Source organism: Aptenodytes patagonicus, chromosome 14, assembly GCF_965638725.1.
Source record: "Aptenodytes patagonicus chromosome 14, bAptPat1.pri.cur, whole genome shotgun sequence".
NCBI classification, from domain to species: Eukaryota; Metazoa; Chordata; class Aves; order Sphenisciformes; family Spheniscidae; genus Aptenodytes; species Aptenodytes patagonicus.
This window is the reverse complement of record NC_134962.1, coordinates 14586082-14611604: the sequence shown is the minus strand read 5'-3', so window position 1 is coordinate 14611604 and position 25523 is coordinate 14586082. Positions and strand designations below refer to the sequence as shown.

At 39.6% G+C, this 25523-nt stretch overlaps 1 protein-coding gene across 5 annotated transcripts in view; it reads left to right on the top strand.

The window, feature by feature from the left end:
- The window catches only part of PTPRT (protein tyrosine phosphatase receptor type T), a 475551-nt gene that overhangs the window by 110402 nt on the left and 339626 nt on the right, over window positions 1-25523 (top strand). For all 5 annotated transcript variants that reach the window (XM_076352439.1, XM_076352436.1, XM_076352438.1 and 2 more), the window contains exon 2: window positions 14393-14518. In XM_076352439.1, the coding sequence (XP_076208554.1) occupies window positions 14393-14518 (126 nt within the window). The remainder of the gene's footprint in view (window positions 1-14392; window positions 14519-25523) is intronic.

Here is a 25523-nt window from a genome sequence, read left to right as displayed (position 1 = left end):
TACTCACTCCATTAAAGAAGTGCTGTGGCAATTAGCTCTACATACATGAGAAATCTCACCGTGAAGACTGCACTGGGCTTCGCTGATTTTGTGAGGAGTGGGATCACTGAAGTGTAACTGTTTTAACAGTTAGTAGAGTAACTAAAAGTCAGGTCAAATGTGTTCAGTAAGTCAATGTTCACACCTGTCCTGCAGCTGAATGCAGATGATTTATGGTTGTATAATCTCTCTTTCTCTGAGGAAAGGCTGGAAAGGAAAGGGGAAAGATTTCATTACAACAAAACCTGACCTATGCAATTCTGGTATAATCTTTATATTTTAAACCAAGTCCACTCACTTTGATTCTTTTTAGTCTTTATCCTAATAAAATTATAACTGCTGGTAAAATGTTGCTTTTTTTAAGTCCATATTAATTGTAGTCTCTGTTCTGGGAAACTCTATTAGTTTTTGCCACAGATGAGTGTTTTCAGATGTAGTTAAATAACATCTTTATTCCAGCTGGGACCTCACCGTCAAGTTTCTATTCATTATCTAATCTTAAAATAGTCTTAAACTGCTAAAAATGCTGCAATACAGTCAAGTATCACAGTTTTTTCTCCCCTGTGAGACAGTGCCTTAGAAGAAAAAAAGTACCGTAGGTTGATAGCCTAGTGAGGAGTCTGTCTTGTCCCAAAGTGCAGAATGTGATTTAAAGCAGTTAACGCTTCCTGGGTACAGCCTGACAGGCACAGTCACTTCCATGGGAAAACAACGTACTGCAGTCCCTTTCTCATCCCTGGAGTGTCAGTTCAGCACATCTGGCAAATGCTGTCTCTGCAACCACAGTGTGTAGTGCGTTTGGCCTTGCATCAGGGCAAAAATACCCCCGCCCCCTCTGTTTCTAGTTATCCCCATGAAGGTAATAGCCAGAAGCTGTCAGAGTATGGCTCAGGTGTAGAAGTCATCACAGGAGTTTACGGATTCCAGAAGTGCATGTAGATTCTGAAAATGGTTGGGCAGATTTGTTGAAAAAGAGCAATCTGTATCAGTGAGGCTTGTTTGAGGCCGGGACGGTGTTTTGGGGGGGATGCAATGTGTCTTGTCCTGCTCTTGCGTCTTTTCTAAGTAATGTCTAGCAGATGTCTGACATGCTTCAGCCATTCTTCTGGCTGTGTGAAATGCTCTGTTGTCTTTTCCTTTGCCAGTCCCAGATCTGTGCTGGCCAGGTGATTGCAAGAGGACTCTGGGGTAAAAAAGATGGTCTGATGCCATAATTGCTCTAATAGGCTACAAAGTGTGTAGATAACAAATGGAGATGCCAGATTAGCTTATTTTATTACTGTTTTTAGTGCAGTGTGCTAAGGCTTGCAGCTGAAGGGTTAAAGATTTTAGATTGCCTCATCTTAAGAGAAGGGTGATAGGGCAAACACCAAGAAAACATTGCTTTCACTCCATCTCTTACATTTTTGGCTGCAGTGCGTACTGTGTAATTAAGTGAAGTATCAATATAATTGCAGTATGGTTCTAATTGGGTAAGTATATTTAATACCAATTCAGTTGATCAGAAACTGAATCTGATTTCTGAATTACTTAATATCATAATCATAATCTTTTGAAGCATCATCTATTTAATGAATCAGATTCTTGCACAGATATCTTAAAATTACAATGACCTGTATAAAAATGAACAATGAATTTATTAGAAACTTTACACTCAGTTGAACTGCATAGCTGAAATCTTTAGGAGGACACTCTTTAAAAAATCTTTGCTTCTGAGCACTTTCACCTGGGGGCTCTGGGAATGCATTACATTTTAATGAAGTTTGCTGTGCTGTTAAATACTGTATGCAGCTATACTCACAAATCCCCTTCCATCTACCAAAATCAAGTGGAAAGGTATTTTATAGGTCTTGACGAGGATGTGGATAACGCAATATCATGCAGAAGATATTTGTCTAATTTATGGAGACAGTGTCATTCAGTTTCTAGTGTAAAGGAAAATCTTTTAAGCAAAGATAATTATCTTCTTAAATTGCTGGTAAGAACTTTATTTCCAGAAGTAAATGTCCAGTAAATGAGCTTTTTGTGCATTTGAATTGCACTTATGAGCCTAGACTATTGCAGTGTAGGAACAGCAATAGAACGTTTGTCTACAGTACTTCCAAAGTGCCTTGTTTTACACTTACGTAGAAGGTGTTAACGCAATCCTCCTGGGTTACTAAAAGAAAATTTTGATGTACTGTCAGTTAAACTATTTCAAAGCATGTTTCAAATTTAGATTTTTAGAATCTGTCCTTCACTGGGCCATCTCAGCTGCACGTCCATTTGGACTGCAACATGAAGTGCAGGTGTGTGCTTGGGCATAAAAAGCTCAGAGTACCTAGTTCACGTGTCTCAATGAACCAAGGATTAAATGATGACTGAAACCATGGTCTATATGACAGAAGAGGGTTTCTTATTAGAATCTGGTCATTCAGTATCCTGAAAAGTGATTGCATTTAGATTCCTTCACCTTGTGCCTTTCAAGTCTTAGAAAGAAATGCTTTAAGCATTTAATGCTTCCTGGCAGAGTTCAGGCTTGATGCTATTTTAAAGGAATAAGAACTGGGGAATTCAGAAAATCTTTCTTTAAAAATATTTTCTGTTGGAAATGTATTATTCTAAGTTTCAGCCTCAAACTGGAGATGATCTATCCCAGAGACAGGAAAAAAGGCCTTGGATGTTGGAATAGGAATCTTTTCCTGTATGTTTACCAAGCACGTTTTGTGTAACAAGGATAGTACAGCCTGAAACTGTTTCGAAATGAACTGTATAGTGAACATAAAATGTTGAAAATTAGTCCATTTTACAGTTTGGAATTCCTCTAAAATCAAAGAACCTCAGCAGATACTGAACTGTTCACAACCTGTTATTAGCAAATAATTTCCCCACATCAGAGGATGGAGGCAAGCTGCCTTGTAGTGACTAAGTGGGACTGCCTCAGCGAAATGTGGCCGATGGTAATTTTTTGAGATTACCTGTGATTTGTCCCTGGCTGCAGGTGGCTAAGGATGTGTCAGAATAACACACTGAGTAGCGAGATGTGCTGTGATGGCCTCCTTTTTAACAAAATCTGAGCTGTCTTTAGAGATAACTGCATCTGTGTTAATGTTGCCCTGAATTTTCCCTCCTTTCCCCTGCTGTCCCTCTTTAATACAGAGTTTAGAACACTGCATCTGCAGCTCTGCTAAATGCATGTTCTGGGTCAGATATTTTAAGTGGAAGATTCATAGCTGTAATTAGAGAGGCACTTTTGCACAGACGCTTACATACCATAGTAGGAAATTTGGTTAAACAGAAAAGGAGCTCTATATTTCAAGAACTCACATGTGCTATTAGGCAGAGATCTATTTATTCCTGGCACGTATTTACTATATGTTTTGCTCTTTGGGCAAAAGAATTTACACAGAGGAGTCTGGAGGCTAAAAGCAAGCAAATCTTCCCATCATTCCCGTGTTTACAATGTGCTGCAGAGGACAGCAGGGCTTCCAGTGCTCTGCGTTTGCCCCGCTTTACTGTGATTCTGAAAAGCATCCTGGATATTGCAAAGCAAACGGTACACCCAGGAACATCAAGGGAGAAAATGTGTATGAAAAACGCAGAGATAGAATAAATGAACTAGGAAAAAAAAATTAAAAATCAGGTAACATTATTAAAATTTGAATCTCTAGCTGATTGTTAGTGCCTCAACTGTCAGTCAACTGATCAAACTTTGCAAGGTCTTTTGCATAGTCTGGCATGTGTCCCCTTACCCCCAGTCTGACTCCAGGGCACCTGAAAGCAGAGCAGCTGCCTAACCACTGTCATTTCTGGGGTTGACTTGCTCCTGACACATTGAATGAAGATCATGGTTTAACTGAAAACAATGTAAAATACTTATCTTCAAAGATCCTTGACATTGCACTTTATGTGTAATTGAAACAGTAACTGTCAGCGACAAGTAAATGGATATTTTGTAAGGGAGAACCTCAATCTGAGAAATGTACAAACTTGTAGCTATAAGAATTTAGGTCTCAGTGAAAGTTACTTATACAGCCACTCCCAGAGAGTAGCTTCCAATAACCACATTATTAAATTTAACAAGATATACCCATTGCAACACTCATTGCAAGTTATTACCATTGTATTAGCCAATTAGATTTTATTTGTTGATACTCAGTAACAGACGATATCTATCTATCTTAGATAAATTTCTGATACTCAACCAGTATACGGTTGAGCTAGTACACATTAAGTATGCTAGCTCAAATATCATGGAGGACTGTTTGGAGACCTGCACAATGCTGGAGCTTTAATTGAATGTGTTCTTCAGAAGCAATTTAAACAAAATATCAGTATAGTTCACCAAGAATCAACCCTCCATATTAGAGTCTTCTACAAGAAAACATTTAAACTACTGGTATTTCTTTTTGGAACCACTTAGAATACAGATGGGATGTGTGTGTATACACACACACCTTTTTGTCCTTCTGTGGGTAGTTTTCTGTGAGTGCAAAAGTAAGATGTAGTCGCTAGACCATGCTAGGTGTTAGTGGGGGGATGGCTTTGCTAATGTGAAGCTTCAGAGAATGCCAAGTGCAAACAGCTCTACAGAGGCTTTTGCAGGCTGTATGGTGGGAACTTCCTAACAGAACAGGGGACTTTCTGAAGTTCAGCATTGATTTAATTACTTCCTTTGGCTTCATTTGGGAAGACTGTTGAGCTAATTGAATGATTATGAAAATGCCAGCCCAATAAGCACTTAATTTCTTCTCTAAAAATGATAAAAGTCTGTTCTAGATACGTTTGATTGCAACCAGATCGTGTTTAATTTTATGCCGTGTTCACTGGTGTGGCAATAAACCAGACTTCCTACCCTCATTTAAGCTACTATCATCATGTTTTCTGACCGTGAACTTCAAAGAAAACATCTCGGCTACAAGGAGATCTTACTCCAAAACAGGAGCCCCAGCAGCACTAAAGGAACAGTAGGACAGGGAAAGGAGAAAGATTAGAAGACTTGTAAATGGTATTGGAATTCCTGAAACTGTATCTTTTAAGACAATATTTTATTCATCACCAAGGATAATATGAGTCAGTCAACGACTGCTTCTTGCTTAAAGTTCGAACACATTAATTGGAAGTTTTTATAAAAGCTTATTGAGAAAGATAGGCTTACTAATGGAATATAAAATAAATGAGAAAGTTATCTCCAGACAGGTTTTTGCTGCCTTGGTGGATGGTAAAACGTTAAGTACAAAAGTACATAATTTAAATTTAAAACATAAGTACAAAAGTACATAATTTAAATGACTACGCAGCTTGAATAGGTATTCCATGTGACATTACAAAATGCTGAAACAAAGTCAGTCAATAGAGAGTTCTGACTGATCAACACTCTAGTGCAATTATTGATGTAAATTTGGTGAAAATGCACCATAAATACAATGTTAGATAATCCTGTTAAGGTACACTGAATAATTAGACCCAGGAATTTTCAGATGCTGGAAGGAAACAAAAGCAATGTTACCTTTTTTGCAGAAACAATGAATACCCACAAATGGTTTTTACTGACAAATATAGCTAAGCACATCTTTAACAAACATGGCTGATCATTTAAGATGGATTTTTGGAATACGAAACGGCATTATTTTAGGAAAAAAATTGGTCCTGTAACTTAAGAAACAAATTGAAGCAAAGTAAGGCTTATATTTAGACTACAAGAATAAAAGCAAGTAAGTGCTGCAAATTTGCATTTTTAAAAAGGAATCTTCATTTCATCATACTATGAATAAAGCAGGAGCCTGCTTCAAGGGTGGAAAGCCACTCAACTAATGAATTAAAAAGATTATTAGCTAGAATCATAAGAAAAGATGATGGGGAATGTCTGTTTAAGAATCTTCTATGGTTTTGAAAACCTTTGTTAATTTTACAAGCTTCATTACATTGGGATAGGCAAGTCTGAAAACTCTTCGCATAAATAAATCTGTGTGTTTCAGTAGGCTGAAACTAAACTGAACTTGCAAAGTTTAGGGTTCTTTGAAAAGGTGCAGCGTGTTAGCTGACTTTGTTCTGTAGCGTAAAAAACAAATCCAATGAGATTATTGAGCTATTGAAATAGTGACAGCTAGGCTGTCAGAAGCAAAAAGATATTCTTGGTATTAAATGAAGGACATACATTCTGGCAAGTGAAGTTAGACGAGTCATCCTAGATTTGGACGTATAAATTTAAACAAATGACATTTAGTGTTAGTTTTACTCCTAGAATACTTCAAAGCGGTTTCACTGATCCTTGGTGGATTATGAAATACAGAATTAGTAATGAATGTATGAGCTGGTCTAGGGCTCAAATTATGAGACTTGGAGGCAAGCTTTTGCAAAGAGAAACCTATAATAATGAATTTAGGAATGAAAACTTAGCTTAACGTGACAAGTTCAGGAAATACAGCTTAAAGACTTGTTCCATATATATCAGGACCCTAGCCACAATGCTTGTTTTGCAGCAGAGTGCTTCCACGGGATTGGGAAGGTAACTGATAAACTTTGTCAGACTCTATTTCACATTTGGGACCAATAATTTCTGCAGAGAAGTGCTGGAAGAAAAATGTCTCGTTACTGGGAGGACACTTTGTCTTTAGGTGTTTCGCTAGACAATGCTAGACTTACTCAATCTGACCCTTTCGTGACATTAAGCTATGTTATTGGTGACGTTCATCATGAAGACCATACATGATCCCTTATGCAGTGTCAGCAATATTTTGATTATAGCAAGGTTTCTGTGCAATGAACATGCAACCATTGATTGTATTCATGCGTGTGTTGTGTGTGCGCACGCACGGAAACTGTGCTCGTAAGCTGCTTCAAAGTGTGTGGAAATAGATGTGTAATGTTGAACCTGCAAAGATAGCAATTTGACATGGCATATAAATTTTGAAGAAACTTTCAAAAAATGTATACCCGTAGTATATGATAGTCTTCCTTTATAGGCTGATAGCACTTGAAATCACTGTGATACAAAAAATTCCGATCTTGAGCCTACTTTGGGGCCATTATAGTTTCCAGTTGAAATGAAGAGCTTTTCTAAGCTGCAGTTTTTCCAAGGATTAACTTGATTTAGGGGTGTAAAAACAAACAAACAAACAAAACAACCCACCACCCAACAAAAAACACTATACATATAAATTTTATAGCAATTTTCATTGCTTCAGGTAAAAACAAGTAAAACAAGTACATACTTTCTGCCCTCCCCCCCCCAAAAAAAAAAAAAAAAAAAGATCTGATTGCCAGGAGAGAGATCAAGCAAAAGGAATGAAATGTAGTCAAATCTAACAAGAATGATCCATTCCTAAGCCAGGCAAATGTTACCAATATCTCAGAGGACTAGCACCTTCCAGAGTGTATATAAAACCTCCTCTGCTTACATGTAAATCTGAAACTACTATGTTAAAAGTAAGATGGAAAGAAAGAACTGAACTGTCCTGTGGCAGATGAATCGTGCCTTGACAATGAGGACCGATACTTGCAGCAGAAACCAAATCACATACAGGAATGTGTCTGAGGCACTAGAGAAATCACTGATGTTTACTTCTAAAACCCAGAACATCTGGTTACCTTGAGAGAAGCGCTTTTGTGAGCACCAGAAGTAGAGAAGCCTGGTTTTCAGTGGATTTTGTTTCATGGTTGAGCGACTTATCTGAATTTATGCTAGGTCTAAGCTCAGTTCTTAAACAATTGACATCAGAAGAAGATGTTATGAATGCTTTACTTTGGAGTTTATACCTTATGACATACTGGGGAATCTATTCCTCAGTTTCTTCTGGTGTAGAACCTCTGTTAACTAATGAGGCACAAAAACTGATCAAAGCTTTTCCTGCAGTTTGAGGACTCATAGTGTCTTTCTCTCCCTTGTAGAGTCTGAGTTTAAATACACGGTGAACATGTGGTGCTCTTTGGCTCAGTGAAGATAATTTTTTTCTCTTTGCAGAAACCTTTTCCTTGAAAATCTGGGAATACAGAATAAGTAATTGAGTAAAATAATAAAGTACTGATTGAGATTGGCCAGTTACAACAGCAGGTTGATAACGTGATGGCAGAAGGATGATTTTCTGACAAATGAGATACCCAGTTACCGTTGGCCACTCTGAAACTTCCCATCCTGTGCTGTGCAGATGCCTAAGGCTATACAAAACGCATTGCTTCTGGGGTGTTATGGTTGAAACTAATGACATCTCAAGTGACAAGTGCCCTCCTCCAATCCCTCCATACTTGTCCTTCTCTTTGGCATGATGTCTGTTGAGAGCTGAGGCTGTTGGACAGTGCTCGTTAGAAATAGGTCTGGTCTGCAGAATTTGGATGTGCTTTCTTGTTCAGCTTAGCATTTTGGGTTGCTTGTATGCATGTTTCTGATGTCTTCTGTCTTTATCTTTCTGGAAGGAGTAGAAGGCACACAAAGCACTAACTACTCTTCCTTGGGGAGGAAACCCCAATATCCCTTGATTTATCCCATCTTAAACAAAGCAACTTGGCACAAGCTTTACATGCACTTATTTATTCTCCTCTCCCTCCCACCTCCATAAGAACATGTAATAAGATTTCTCAAGGATATACTATGTGAAGTCTACAGTCTGAAAAATGTTATAAATAGATTTTTATACAATAAATCCCATAATAGAAGTTATCCTAATGAGCTAAATGCATCTCTTACAGACCTTGTAAACAAGAATGTCATTGGAAGGGATGCGAATGAATGATCAGAAACAGTGGTGTGTTAATTTCTGGAGTTTTATAGTTTATAAGTACTACCTCATCATAATAGCATTTGGTTCTTCCTCTACTCACCTCATATTTTGTGAGGCTAAGAAGGTCTAAATTGATGGACTAGATCTCAGCTCTCATGAGAGTTTCAAAAGGGATGTTCCACAGAGAAGTATTGCGTGCTTTTTTAATTTCTGCACACCCCCCACACCCCACCCCACCCCTTTTTTTCTTTTTAATAAATAAGGGAGAAACAAGGCCTGGAGTGGGACAAGTGAGACTGTTGTTCTTGCTGTCTCTACCCCTCCCCACCTTGGGAATGCTGTAAATGCTCGAGCAAGTTATGTCTGATGCTGTGTTGTTTTCCATGTGTATTTAGAAACACAGGATAACTGATGAGGTTTCTCACATCAGTATGTTTCTTTATCCCTTTTTAGAAGTATTGGGTTTTTTTATCTGGTGAGTCTGTGAGAGTTTGACATTGGATGACTTTATAAAACATTCTACTAATTGGATTTGTTAAAATAAATAAATCAAACACTAATTGGAACGTGCCCTGCCATTATTTTTGCTTACTGAATTAGATATAATGGCGTGAAGTTCTTTTTATCATATTTGTGCACTTATTTAAACACCCCCCTGGCGCACACTTCTGCAAATTCAATTATATATTCAAAGGAGGCATTCAATTTATGCAAGGCTGGTTTACATTTAATCCGGGGGCAAGTCTCAGTAACTGATGATAGGTCTGCTCAAGATTAATTAGCATCACTCAGATGAGCAGTGGCATTGTTACAAGCCTGCAGTGTAAAACAAGGGATATTTTATCCTTCCTATGTGAGCCATTATTTGCTTCGATATGACCCCTTTCAGGAAGGGAAAAGCTTCTTTCTTCTTTGGGTTTCATTTTGTGAAAAGGGGTCAACACCACATGCGTTATCTAACAATATCAATGTCATCTCCATTTCCTTTTCTTTTGCCCCACTTAGCAACTCCATTTGTCACTGTTTAATTTTCAGCCAACCAGGGGAAACACTCCAAGATCCCAGTTTGCTTCCTAAAATCCTCATTCTTGTTAACAATTTATGAGGCTGTAGAACCCCATTTTGGTGAATGTGTAAATGTTTTCATTTTCCTCAAACAGCTTTGCGATACTGTGGCTAAAATTATACGTGCAAACCTGGTATCTAAATTTATTGAGTGGTATCTTTTTCTTTCAATTTGAGGATTATTTGTTCTATGTTAATGAATAGCCCTGTTCTGCTGCCAACCAGTTATGTTTCAGTGACGGATGATTTGTGTTAGGATGGATCTAACCTTCCCCCTCCCCCCCCCCCCCCCTTTATGTTCCAGCATATTTAGATGTAGCTCACATTTAGGTGTCCACATAGGCAGTGTATCTTAGGAAATGCTGAATATTAAGCTTATGCTGACAGCAGTGAAAATAATACATTTGCTAGTTTTAGCCTGTGGGCCCATTTTGGAGTTACTATCCCTAGTTAAGTGGACACTTAACATTTATTAATATATTTTTAGTTTAAACTGAAATTCATTAGTGGGGACTGAATTTCTAAGGATCTTGCAGCTAGATGCTTGTAGCGAAGTGGATCACTTGATCCCATTAGGTGAGCACGAGGAGCACCTGTGCAAGTGCAATCGGGCATCAAATGCACCTTTGCCCTGTGTTTCCTCGCTAGCTTGCTTAGGAGCTTACTGACTTGAACACAAGAGCACTTTCATCTCCTGGGTTAGCAGTGTCCCACAGGAAAGTTGTTATGCCACGGTTTTCTCAAACTCTTCCTCCTCATCCCAGTTTACCCTCTTTAAACAGGGACTAGAGCTTGTAGGGTGTGCTCTGTTCAGCAGGGCCCACCTGAGGACCCCTTATTGCGGCGAGTTCCCGGGGTTCCCCGGTCTGGCACGCTGGCCTCAGCAAGGCTGCGGACCCGAAAGATGGATGGAGCCCACTTGGTTTGTCCGGGGCGGTGGCAAAGCTGTCGCTGAGGTGGATCCGAGTGAGGCGATGTGGCAATGGCGCTGCGGAGTGTCCCTCGGCCTGCTTGGCTCCTCTTCCAGGGGAGGGGAGGGGAAATACAGCCCGGCTCGACCCCGAGGCTGGGTTTGCAGTTAGAAGCGGGTGTTTGTGTTTGTGCTCCGTGTCCGTGTGCCGGCAGCAGAGGGGACTGGAGGGGCGGCCTCTGTGAGGAGAGGCTGGGGCTGCCCCGTGCCGGACACGGCCGCTCCTCCAAGGCCCCAGCGCGGGAGGCAGTGGAGCTCCTCAGCGATGCTGGAGGCATCTCTGGGAAAACGTGTTTAAGAAAGGGCAAAACGGCAGGAAGCGGGGAGAGGAATTGTGTGAGAAGCCGTCCTGCAGAGACCAAGGTCAGTGAAGGAGGAGAGAGCATGTTGGGTCTTGAATTCCTGAGGTGAAGTTGGGTGGAAATTTCACAGCTGCTTTTCTGAACGTGGCTGCCTGTAACAGAAGCTGTAACGTTGTCTGCCATGTTCTGCAAAAAAGATAGGACTAAGACCGCTTACGATATACTTGTTTGGTATGAACACAAGCCACTGTGACTATTAGAGTAACCCCAAAATCGGTGATATTCTGGATGTTGTGATTCTTTCCTTCTGCTTTCTGAAGCTTCTTTCCTGTTCCGTAATACAACGTACACTGTAGTAGTGCGAACAGAGGAGTTGCTGACTTTTTAGCTCACAAGTTAATATGGCTCTGGGTCCCAGCTGAGTCTTCACTTCGCTTTCAATTCTGCTGTCTTTTGACACGCTATAGCAAGAAGCGGATGGAGACTTCCCTGCTCTTGGCACCAGGGATTCATGCAGCCAGCCTGCTTGTGTGAGCTCTTAAAATTGACTCCAGTTTTTTCTCCTTGTCCTCCTTTCCTGCAAATTCACCTCTCTAAATTCCAATTCTGTTGCTTCTAGTAAATTAATCCTTCCGGCTTATTGCCCTGTCACTCTGCATTTGGAGGTTTCTCCACTAACCTTTTCTTTCCTTTCCTTAAAATGTAGATGTCTTGCTGCTACTTTTAAGGCTCTCCATGGTTTATCCTTTCCTTTCTTATCCAAGGTTAGCTTTGACTTTCAGACAAGGCACTTTAAAGCTTCCTCAGGTGTTCTCTCTTATCAGTGGAAATTCCCAATAAATTTCTGGAAGTTCTCACCATATCCCCTTTTCAGCTCCTCCTCCAACTTTACGTACCTCAGCATGTATAAAATAACCTGTTTAGCTGATTATACCAAGATACTGACAATTACATTCCCTGTTAAATGAAGACCGCTACCCCGTATTTTGTTACTATCGCTTGTTTTGCTTGTGGGACTTTGTAGCAGCACCTGTGCAATTTTCTCTGTGTACATGAGGCCTGGTACAATTGTCTGGCTCGATCAGAGAATTTGTTTACAATCCCTTCAAAGTAATAGCTCAGAGACAGCACCGTTATTGTGTGCTGCAGTATGCTGAACAGAGGTGGTGCGGAAATGGAGTATGTCTGAAGTTGTGCTATTAAAGTGAATCTGTCAAATTTAGAATGCCCCGCTTGGAGACTGAGGGCACAGTATTTGATATTGGCTCTCATACCCGCTCGCTGTGAAAAAGGTGACTTGCAGTTGCATTGCATACTCCCACGCAATCCAGAACACCTTCATTTTCCCTTAGATGTTTTAATGAGCATGTTTAATATTTAAATTTGAACTTTTTCACCTAAATTAAATTTAAAAAAATAGGGAAAGAGTTTGAGTGTAATCCTGCTCATTTTGGCAGCTGGGAAAGCTTCACAACTACAGTAAATTTAAAGCAAGAATTATTAAAATATTGTAAAATAATGACACTTCAGAAATATTTGCAGAGACTCTACTGAAACAGACAGGGAAGCTTGCAAGGGTCATAAAAATCTGCTATAGTCAGATCTATTTATGATGACAATATACAATATATCAAATTGAAATTGTTATTTTTTTAGGATAAGCTTGATCTTTAAACTTTTCTTTAGCAACAGAGTATTTTGGGGTGTCAGGTACTCTACTCAACAAATCCTGCTAGGTATATACTTAAATAGAAATAATATGTGAAGTTTTGTAGAACAATTAGAAAACCAGTTGCAGTTGGAGTGCACATAAAGTCCTTTAACAGAATAAGTATTTAATAAATATTAATGTTATGGTATATATTTATGTTTGTCATTTATGAGGAGTTCCATAGGAACTGAGACCAGTTTGGGCTTTCTTGGGAGCTAGAGAATAGAAAATATAGGTGAAAACTAAAGAGGGCCTCGATGTCCCCAGTGTTGGGTAATCCTTATTGCAAAGGAGCCACAGATCACTCATGTACCAGCTATTTATTGTGTGTGTTTAGGAAATGCAGCCTGTGGGAAGGAGTAAAGAGTCAGGAACATCTCTGTGCGTGTAGCTGATTAGTATCAAGAGCAATTGGCAGTTTGGCTGGCAGAGCAAGTCAGTGTTGCCTTGAGCGTTGCTCAGTCCTTGCAGTTCTGAGGTGTTAGATGCGTCCAGTTGACTTTGGAGGACTAGTGTCTGCAGAGAAAAGTTATCCTTGCTTCCCTAAGAGAGAGAACCAAAGCAGTACAGAGATGCTGTTGATGTGATTAAGGTCTAAACTGAAGGACCCAGGCTGCCTGATTTAATGGATCCAGTACTGAAATATGTTTGGCAGACTAGGCTGGGTGGACATGAAGAGGCATGTGCCTGAGGTAATGTAAGGGACACCAGCGTAGGAATATCCTACCAGGGAATAAACTAGCTTCATTTGTCTGCGTGACACAAGTTTCGAAAATCTGCGTTGGCATACAAAATTTCATTCTACTGTTCATGGGTTTCCCTTGATTCACAAGTGTTCAGGCAGCTGCCAGGTTATTTATGACAGTTAACTACTTCCAAGTGTTTCAGGAATTGCAGTAGGAAAGATCACTTAGTCAACAGTCTGGAAGGTATGAATGCTAGTTGCCATCCACTCCTTGTTATTCTCTTGTTGTCAGGAAACCAAAGGGTTGGTTGCACTCAAAAGTATTGACTTGAAAGACTTTGAGGCATGGTCATGCGCCACACAGAGCTTCGTGTTGTTATGCATAAGAGCTGGCTAAAGGGAAGGTCGCACTTTCCGTAGGTGTAACCCAACCTTGTGTAATTCAAGGCTTAAAAGCAAAAAGAAGTGAGGATTCACTGTAGGAACAGTGATGCTGTGCTTGTTTACCATTTGTCTTCCTTCTTCCTTTTTTTTTTTTTTTTTAATATCTGACTTGGAGCTTTATGTAATTAACTATCAGTTACTGGGACCCAAATGCAAGTATTTGGGATACGTGCACATCATGTGCAGGTGTCCTTGAAAATGTAAAGACGATAGGTTGAAATAAAGGGAACTGATCTCGGAAACAGTAGCATGGAGGGAAGAAAACAAAGGCTTCCAATGAATACAAAGTGTGGAAAGTACAAAAATATTTTCTGGATACCTCCTCTGCTGCCTGAAATCTAATATGCAGGAAATTAATTTTATTTTTCCTTTTTTTTTTTTCCTGCGTAAACTTTGGGTACAAAATATTTAAGTAAATGACCTACCATAAAGAGATCTAAATAATTAATACAGGAATGTATTCATTTTTGTTGTTTTTAGGTGGTTGTTCATTTGATGAGCACTACAGTAATTGTGGTTATAGTGTGGCCTTGGGAACCAATGGATTTACCTGGGAGCAGACCAATACCTGGGAAAAGCCAACAATGGATCCTGCTGTCCCAACTGGTAAGTAAGAAGCCTCAGCAACAGCAGGGAGATACTATTCTTTGAGAGAATCAGCTGTTAGCCCTATATGGGAGTGTACTGGGTCTGGGTACTCTCAACAATGGGGCAGGATTTTATTCAGCGATAAAAAGATGACTTTTGTGTTCAAAATAATCTGACAACAGATTATTCATATTCATATTCATATTCAGATTATTATTATTCATAAACATGAAATGGCTTTTTACAACATTTGCCATTTGATATCGTTGCTGAATCGTTTTACATTCCTTATTCCTATTTTATTCCAGCATTTAACAGAGAGGAAATGTTTCCGATATAGTATTGTAAGGTTTGGCCAATTTTTGCATGTTTCAGGATCAGAGAGCTGTCTTATCTGGGGAGATGCATGTTTGAGAGACCAGAAAAAGTAAAGTTTTGTAACATCTGGGAATATCGGACCTTCCAGTTACCATTTAGCTCTTAACTGACTGCTTTAAATTCCAATTCTGAGACAGACAAGAAACTTCCTAAAGAATTAGCTGTAGTAGCTAGTGCTTGATTAGGCTGGGATTTCAGACAGTGAAATTTTCGTATGCAAGAAAAACATTTCCAACAGAAGAGAGTTACCAGAATATCTAATTTGCTAACATATATTGAGAACATCCGGTAATAGCATAGTCTTCCACATGATACTTGGAATATTCTCTGAAGAGCTCACAGTGATGGTAATTTCCAATAGTTTTGTTTCTCATTGGAAGTTACCATTATGTTGTATACGGGTGTATATGGGAATAAGTTCTCTAGCTTTAATAAAAGTGCTGTGGAATGCTTTGTTCACATTGAAAAAGAAATTGTTTTAAGAAAGCACACTAAAATTTTCTAAAAATCATAGTTTGTCTGTGTTCCTTGCCACCTAAAATATCAGTGCAAGCCCCTTTAATGGACACAATGGCAAACAGACCTGACCAGCCAGTTAAGACTTTGATTTCAGTCCTAAGGAAGAAGTATTTGTTCTGGTTAGTGCGTTGCACTCCGAGAAGCATGAGCTACATGGCAGAACTGGAATATAATGTTGTTCAAGACGTGTTCTTATGCCTGTAATTATTGGGGTAAGAGACTTGTAATTGCTAGCTGCCTGTTAAAGATACCATGTAGAGCTGATACAACAATTGCTCCCTGCCGTAGCTACTGATAGACAGCCCAGTCTTCATCCCTGCATGCTTGTTGTCAGTAGAAAACAAGCACGCAAGATACCAGCCTAGCTGCGGTTTCTTCACCACCAAAGGTTGGTTAAGTTGTGGGTTTTTATTATTTTATTATTGGAAATGGTTCGGAATTTTTGTTACACACTTTCCAAGTGTGTAACACCTAGTACCACTTGATGTGGCTGTGGTATCCCCAAAGAAGTTAATAGTGAAAGTTGCAGCTTTGTGGTCTTGTCTGTAAGAATGTATTTCATCATTCTGGATGTTTTTGCTTTTTTAATGATAGCAATTTTATCTCTATGGTTCCTCAGCTTCTACCCTGTTGTGTCATATTGTTCCTGGTAAAGACCTAGCTAGAGAGAAATGACAGATCTTTGAATTAACTGATCCCAGAGCGATCTGAAGGAATAGGAACATACAGAGTTTTGATGCAATTTGGAAAGCAAGGAATAAATGGGAGGGCTTACATGGCTTGGACTAGATGAGTTCCATACTTTGTCAACTCTAAATGTTAAGGTAAACCTATCTTCCTGGCCTCCATATGAAGGTGTATTGTATCTGAAGTACGCTGGAACCATGGAGAAATCAATAGACAAACAATAGTCTGGAATGGCATGGTAAAACAAAACAAAACCAAACCATAAACCCAACCCCAAAACACTACAACGCAATTTTTAACAAGGCTTTCAGAATTATTTCTTCGAAAACTAAATATGGAGGGGCGTGTGTTTTCCCCCTTAGGACATCATTCCATGGTATCTAGTAGCACTAATAAATAAAGATGTTAGAGCAGCTGCAAATTTAATAAAGGTTAGACATCAAATAAGAAACGCAGAAAGCTTTCTTGTAGAAAGATGTGAAGGTAAAGCAGCCATCAACTTGGACTCTGCTGATAAAGAAATATTATCTAAAGAGATTTTAAGGACCATAAGGGGAAATGACTCAGTTCCTCACGTTACTAATTATGTCTTAAGACTATTCACACAGAACAAAAGGCAAAATCAGTAGGTAGAAAAAGATGATCAGCCACAGCTAATGTGTACAGAAGGCTCTAGTAACAAAAATATGTTTTCAAGAGCTGTCCAAATCATGCTAACCTTGAAGTAGATTATAGTGGTCAATTAGACAGCCCGAAGCTAGCAGAGACATTCAGAGCTATTATTGAGAGTCTGTATTGCTGGATAGAATCATAATGCATGTTTGTACTGGTTACTCATTGAAAATCTGTTTTGTGAGAATAAAAGATGTTTACTAAAATTCATCTAGTGGCAAAGCCAGGCGAATAAACTGATGAACAGCACGTTCCACTCCTACAAGCAGGGACATCTTTAAAACCAGAGTACTAGAACATTTGGTGATTGACTTTCCATTCCATTTAATTTCTCCACAGCAGCTGAAAGCAGCATGGTGTAAATCCACTGAGCTGCAGGGTGTAAGAGGTGGTAACAGAGGTGTTTTGTGGAATTAACATCTGGTGGCCAGCCATAGCCTGGAAAGCTCCTTAGCACCAAGAGTGGCGACAGGAGTGCCAGAATGCATAGGGTTCTGAGAACGCAAGCAGTAATGTTAGATTTTCTTTATCAGGATGGCGGTGTAGACACTACCTTATTTTTGTAGCTGGAAATAGATTAAAATTCTACATTGTGGAAATGGTAAAAACAGAAAGTGAGCAGGCATTAGGTTGGTTCGATGATACTAAGTAAGCCTGCAGCACAACCTGCTGGGAGACGCTGGCAAAAGGCATGGCCTGCCGCCACCCTGGTTAGCCAGCCTACATTACCGTTGCCGTCGGAGCTATCTTCTTCTGTAAAATGTATCGGCTTTCATAAGTACCAGCAGGTCCCTTTGAATTCAACCAAGCCACAGAATTCTGTCCTCCTGAATACTAATGATAATATCTAGCACTTTTCATAGTACTTTTCATTGTTAGATCTCAGAGTGCGCTTCAAAGGAGGTCAGTACCACGAATGAGAGCCCGAGTCTATAGCGCTGTTTAATTCTCTGCTGACACGCTGCTGCAAAGGTCTGTGCCCAGGGATGACTTTCTGGTTGGGTTTTTTTTTTTTAATTAAAATGTCAAAAAAAAAAGGCAATTAAACTGCTCTATTAGCAATGTAGAAGTTTATAGGCAATTTGTTTTACTCCATTGCTAGCAAATAAACTGTTTTCCATGAATTCTATGATTAATTCCTTAGGGCTGGAAACAGTGTTAGTTGGGGGATTAAGAACCAGATGTTTGTTGTTCTGAATAAATGTTTCAAAAACATGAAGGAAATTAATTGTAGGTATCCAATCTCCAGACTTTGGTGGGACTCTCATTTCACCTCCTTGCATAATAGCAGGAGCGATTATAACAAAATATTCTTTAACAGATGGGTGTTTACTTAAGCCTGAATACCCTCAGTGATGAGTATTCTACAGCCTTTGGGCTGCTTGTTCCACTCTGAGTTATAAAGGTTCTCAGTCCTTCATTTTCCTTTTTATGGCTTCATCTTATTTTTTTTGTTCCATCTTTGACTAGGGAGAATAATCAGTTGCTCTCTCTTATAACCTCTTTTATATAGTTGCATGCAGTTAAGTCTTTGTTTTGCGGGACTAAACATGACCCAGTCCTTTTAACCTTTCTGAATTCAGTGTCTCATTTCCTTCCCTCTACCCTGTGCCTTCAATCATTGCTTGCTTATCTTTTTCGGGTGTTTGCCTAAAGCTGCGTTACCAAGAGGGGATTCAATACTCTGCACGACAGTGCTGGTGGGGCACAAGACTTTAATTCTGTTATAGAAGTTCAAAATACAGCAAGTAGATTTCTCCTGCTCCTCTTTATTTCCATCTTGCAGTTTTCATTCTCCTTTTTCTGTAAATGTTCAGGCTTTATGTGCTGGTATTAGATGATGCGAGATGGACGTGGCCCTTTAGTTTGTGTTGGATCACAGAAGTTATTTCCTTGGTTGACAAAGTAGGGCCTGAGCTTTGCTGTATTTTTGAGGCAGATACTTGGTTAGTACAACACGGAAATGTGTTGTGTTTAAACTAGCCAGACAAAAGTACTGGCCTTATTTTTCCTGTTACGACACTGCAGTATTCCAAGGACCCTGGACTTGCCTGCTCTTGCAGCAGTTGCAAGAATAATATTAATAATGAAAGTACTTAACATTTGCACGTTCAAAGCATTTTACAATCATTTGCTAATTAACTCCAATGGAGACTTAACCAGGGCTGACTAGACTGAAGTAATTAATTGTATTAAAAATGATTCTACTCTGAATACAAAGCCATCATGCCACGTGCCTTTCTACAGCAGCATTCCTTGGTGTTAGATTTACTGTTAATCTCAAGTTTGCTTTTGTGAAGTTTCCCTGTTCCAAGTCAGCGGATAAGCAATCAGCACGCAGGGGCTGCAGATCTGGCCCCATCTACCCGACTGCTCACTTCCCTTCATGTGTGTAAATTGGCACTTAGTGCAAGTGCTGCTTTGTGTACATGTGTGTATATATACGTAGATATGTATCTATATGCATGCTCCATATCACTGCTGTTTCTTGCTGAATTGCTTTCTAAGTAGACATCCTGTTTGTCTAGGAAACAGAAGTTTAGATATTATGAATTTAAGGATGAACAAAATGTTTGGAACAAATTATAGTATTTAGAGAGATATATATATAGAATTAGAGTTACAACATTTGTATGTTACTTAGCAAGTGCAAATTGCCTCACTTTGCTTGCTTATTCCACAGAGTCCACAAATTTTCTGCAAAGAGGAACAGGACCTGTTATTGACCAAAGTTGTTTTTGTGGTAGAAATAAATAGATGCATTTTTGTCATTCTAAGAGCCAAACTTGCTCGCGATGTCTAACTCATGGTTTGGAAGATGCAAAATAGTTGTGGAAAATGCCACTGATACATAGTTCTATGGATTTTGTGTGTGTGTATTTCTGTAAAGCTTATCAAGTAGCAGACAACTAGTGTTGCACCAGTGGCTCAGAAGCGCACACATAGTGTCTTTGTGCTTCCTCTGTTTACAGTTGAGCTAAAGGATTCGAACTGTTTTACGGTGCTTCAGAAGGCTATGGCAGGTTAGTACCAAATGGCTGCTTAAGTACACCATCAGTGTTTATGGCAGTTGCAGCACTGACAGGTCTGGTTCCCCCTTCAAAGATGTAGTCAGCATTTGCTCTATAATCTTCCCTGGTGAACTTGGAGGAGGAGCCTGTGCTGAATCCTCTTAACGGTGGATATTTTGAGGTAATAGCTGGCAAGGTAAAGGCACAAATGGGTTCTGAGGGCTTTCTTATGTGAGTCTGCATTGCGTGACCCAACGAAGTGAACACAGCTCGAGAGCTGTTTAGTGTGTGCGACTCATCACTTCCCTTGAATGCATTGCACCATTTCACTGCGAATTTGCAGCAGAATTTTTTTTCTTTTGTCTTGCAGCAGAGATAAGGGATGGGGATTCTTCCCACATCTAATTGGGTGTGTTCTTTTGTTCCAGTAACTGGAGGAAGGCTCTCTGAGCTTCTCACTGAAAGAACAGAAGGGTTATCATCATTAGTGTTGCTTCGTGAACTACTCGGTTAGCAGGCGAACATCATAGACATGATGTATATATGAATACCAGATGGCTAAATTCTACTTGGACTCCACTGAACTGAGTGAAGTTTTATGTTATTCTAATAGGCCAAATGCTTTCCTATGTCACCTTCCTCTTTTTGTTGAGTGGCACCATGGAGTTACAGCGTGAATGAATAATTATGAAACAGCTTTCCTTGAGGAAGGTGATAACCGTCCATCTATGCCCGTGTTGAAGATGGGCAGGATCCTTTAATTTCGTTCAGGAGATTACTGATGCGAAGTTAGTGTTAACCTCTACAAAGAACAGAGAACCTCTGTGCGTAGGTCAGACATTTGTCTTTTTTTCTTCAGGCTAGAATGAATGCCAACAGGAGTTAGACTCAACATTTGCAAATTTGAAAGGTGATGCAATAAAATTAACATTTTCCTGTGTCTGAGTGTATTAATTCTTGCTTACAAGAAAATACATAAACAACCTTGTTAAAGGAATAAATTAAAATTCAACTGTGTATATGATGAATCATGATCCAATTTTGTCGGAGAGGGAGAAAGAAAGTTGGCTCAGCTGTCTGTATATCATTTTCCTCCAAAAAATATTTTTTGCAGGGGAAATTACTAAGAATGAGTCAAATATGTTTCTCCCCACTCTTTCACTTCCATAGAAGTAAATACATTAGTCTGGGGATAGGTAATGAACTCAAAGTCATTTCTCAGCTTTTAAGGTCTAAACAGAAAGGGATCTCTGGAAGCTTTCCCCAGTGCATTTTTATTTTGCTGTTTACTATGCAGCTTCATGTCTGTGCTTTGGGGTTCTTTTTTATAGTTGGAGTTGTAAATAGTTCTTCCCCATTTCCAGAATTTCATCCCTATTTTACACAAACCTGAGTTTTGGGGGTTGATTGCTTAGTTTCCTGGATTTATTTTAGTGGGTGTGCATGAGAATGTTTAGACTATTGGGAAAGTGTACGATTTTTTGCCTACTTATGCTTAGCTTTGGCAGGAATGTAACCTTGCGAGCAACTAGAGGGAACTTTTTCTGGACTATAGCCTTTAATTCCTCTATCTTACTCTATCCAGTAGCGCGCCCAAAAGCCATTACTATAACTGACTGTGTAATGACTGCTCAAAGCCCGGTGTTAAGATTTAGCTGTCTCTCAGAGGAATGTATTGTCACCCATATTTTTTTTACTATCTTGTGTCAGATCTGGGTTGTCAGTAACTAAATCATACCTGCATTAGTATACAATTTTCCTTCTTCAGGCAGGGAAAGCCAGCAATGAAGACCATGTGCAATTGCTTCTTTTGCACAGAACTGATTTCAGAAAGGTAACAACTTAAAGCAATTAGTCCTTAAGAGTGATTCTTACCAAATACTTGCTTTCTGTCTTGTGTTCCTGTGTTCTAACACCAAGTAGAACCTTTCTTTCGCGATGAGACGTACTAGTCTTGGGTGGAATAGAAATAGTGAGGGACCATTTGACCTAACTACATGCGAAATTGCAGACCTGTAAATTAAGAATATCACACTTAAAAGCTAAGTAGCTAGCTAGCTATTCCATGATGTAAGATGCAAGAGGAGTTGATTTAATTAAGAACATCTACCCCTCTAGAGGCCTTCTGCTGAAGGGAAATTACATCTCAGTTTTTAATACTTTGTCATTCATATTGTAAACGTGGGAGAGAATTTCTCCTTATGTGCCACTGAGAGAGGTTAGCAGAAGCATACTTCCACTTAGATGTAGATGGTACTTTGCTACTGAAATCAAGCTTAGCAAGGATGCGTAGCCTTCTCTGAACATGCACGGTATAAAGAAATACTATAAAAGGAATCAGAAAGAATGACTTCTAGGAGGGCCTTTTAATGACCCTGAAGGGATTGCTGTCTGTAGGGAATACATGTAGTTACTGCACCTTGATGTGTTAAATGGTACATTTGAACTGTTGTCAGTCTATTTCTGATCCTTTTCTGTGAAACCTGTCAGAAACAGAGCTGTTTGTGAATGTCAGGACCTTTCCATTATCACCATTAGTGAGACCGTGACACTTTTAAAGCACTGCTGTAACATCATTCAGCATCACACGAGGAGGAAGGACAAGAAAAGCCATTGTTGTACGTGTTTTTCCTCCATGGTTTCAGTACTGAAGCATATTAATTTTTCTCAGCATCTTTTGGCTCTAGCAGGAACCGATGCCTTTCAGCATCTTAGCACACAGTCTGCGTTTTTTGTAATCCGTTATTCTGAGCTCTATTAGGACATGCTGTCCAGATGCCAAGTGTGTTAAACCTGTTTTTTGTTTGAGAGCCAAGTTAGGGAGTTGTATAGCCACACCAATGGAAAAACATTTCTCAAGAAGAACTTTGAAAGCTTCAGGAGTTTGGGGATGGAGGGAAGAGAGATTTCTTCCAAGCAGATAAAACCTAGTTTAAATTCTGTTGAAATAAATATGGTTGTATTGAAATAAGGGTAGAATACAAAACAAGCTTTGACTAAGATATTTTGTTTTAAATATTTATTTCTGTGGAAATTCTTTCTATAGTAAGGGTCAGATTTATAATTTAATACCCCTTCGCTCATATTAGAAAATTCAGAGCAAGAAGAGAAGCATGCTTAAGGAAGAACAGGAGTAAACAAGGTGCATAGGTAGAGTGAGGGATGGGGAAGATCTTTCTGGTGAAGATGGGATACTAAAGATGATAAATATGAAGCTAGTGGATATTAAAGAACAGAGGAAAAGCAATGACTAAAGTAGGAACAAATGTTTCAGAAGGAATAGGCAGATTCTAGTGATATTGAAGGAATTGACAGAATTGGGGAATATTGCAGGTCTAGTGAGAGCTTAAGGCATTTGTCACAGAACCTCCTCTCCATTGGGGAGAATCATAGAATGGTTTGGGTTGGAAGATCATCTAGTTCCAGCCCCCCTGCCGTGGGCAGGAACACCTTCCACTAGACCAGGTTGCTCAAAGCCCCATCCAGCCTGGCCTTGAACACTTCCAGGGATGGGGCATCCATAATTTCTCTGGGCAACCTGTTCCAGTGCCTCACCACCCTCATAGGGAAGAATTTCTTCCTTATATCTAATCTAAATCTACCCTCTTTCAGTTTAAAGCCATTACCCCTTGGTCCTATCACTACATGTCCTTGTCAAAAGTCCCTCTCCAGCTTTCTTGTAGGCCCTTCAGGTACTGGAAGGCTGCTATAAGGTCTCCCCGGAGCCTTCTCTTCTCCAGGCTGAACAACCCCAACTCTCTCAGCCTGTCTTCATAGGAGGGGTGCTCCAGCCCTCTGATCATCTTCGTGGCCGCCCTCTGGACTTGCTCCAACAGGTCCATGTCCTTCTTATGTTGGGGGCTCCAGAGCTGGACACAGTACTCCAGGTGGGGTCTTGCCAGAGCAGAGTAGAAGGGCAGAACCACCTCCCTCGACCTGCTGTCCATGCTTCTTTTGATGTGGCCCAGGATGCGGTTGGCCTTCTGGGCTGCAAGTGCACGTTGCTGGGTCATGTTGAGCTTCTCATCAACCAACACCCCCAAGTCTTTCTCCTCGAGACTGCTCTCAATCTATCTCTGCCCAGCCTGTATTTGTGCTTAGGATTGCCCTAACCCATGTGCAGGACCTTGTATTTCTTCTTTATCCTGAGAGGTTGGTTAGCAAGCTAGAGGTGGAAAAATCTAACAGGAAAGAAGTTCCAAGAGAAGAATGACCTGAGAAATCTGCATGGGGCAGATGGCCAAAGTCAAGACAGACCAGATTTGAAGAGAGGAAGGAGAAGGTTGTGAATGAACAGACAAATGCTGACAGATAAATATTTACAAAAGGAAATGCTGAGGAAATCATAGGCAAAATTACTCCTCAGAGTTGATCCAGGAAAGCAACTGAGGCATTAAATAGGCATTCAAAGCAGAGGCTGGGCAGAATACAGGAAAGGCAAAAAGTGTAGTTAAGGTTGTTGCTCAGTCCCTCATGTGCTTTAATAGCAGAGCCTTGCTAAGTCTTTTTGTATGAATTTTCAGCTTTTTGCAGTTGCTTAACATAGAGTCAGTGGAATTCTCCTGAAGTCCCTTAAATTCAGTGGAAACTGGGTATAATGTCTTACAGAGACTGTATACTGCAGTGGCTTGTCTGGCTAATGCACTTCTTTTTTTCCCATTTGTCTTGTTTTTCCTAGTGAACTCTCGTCTTTCTCCTTTCTTTTTTCTTTTTTTACTTCTATCGCAAAACCATCACACCACTTAACAGACTCTCAGCATCTGAGTACAAAGCTATTGTACAGTATCTAAGATTCCAGTGTTATGAATTATTTAACTAATGCTGTTTCTTTACCATAGGCCCGATTCAGGGTATTGTGAAATAATTGGAAGTCTTTCCACCAGCTTCAAAATAAACAGGATGGGGATTCATAATGAGCAGTGTACACGGTCTAGATTTTCAAATACTCCACTATTTAGTTAGAAGGATGCAGATTGTTTGGATGGAATGGTAATAACAACCTCTGTTCACTGGTTCCACTGAGAACTGTTGCTATTGGGAATTTCTGGGGAAAAAAGAGTTAATTTTTTACGCTTAGGAAATACTAGCATTTGCTATTCCCACTATTAGTTATTTAGTGCATGTAATTTGGCACATGAAAAATACTGGCTTTAAATAAGTATTTTTTGAAAGTCATTTATACATGTACAAAAGGAAGTTGATAGCAACAATATTCAGATATTCTCACGGGGGAAAATAACGTATGCGTCTCCTGCATAGGCAATCCAACCTCCTCCATATCATTCACCTCTTTTAGAAAGGAGTGGAAACTGTTGTGGTTGTATTCCTTTGAGATGAAAGTTGTAATATCACAAATTATCACTTGTTTTTAGTATTGACTAGGAAAATAAATGCAATTATGTTTATGAATGTTGAAAATTAAGCAAAATAAAGCAATTGTATGTGTTTGAGGATCTTTTCAAATGAAAAGCTGTATTCACTGAATTCTCATCGGCTCTTTTTCTCACTGTCATGTTTCATGATGTGAACTCTCAATTGAATGAACAGCTGCAGTAAAAACGGCACCAGCCAAGTCACAGAGAATTCACAGAAAATTGAGACATTTCAGGCTGTAACACAAGCCCTTTTGGGCCCTCATTTACCTTGAGAAATGCTTGGCTTTTTATTAGTATAATGTCTATAAATACAGGGAGGTGTCAAGCCCTTATTTGCAGTACTCACACTTGGTACTTTGGGGTAGGCCTCATACAAACAGA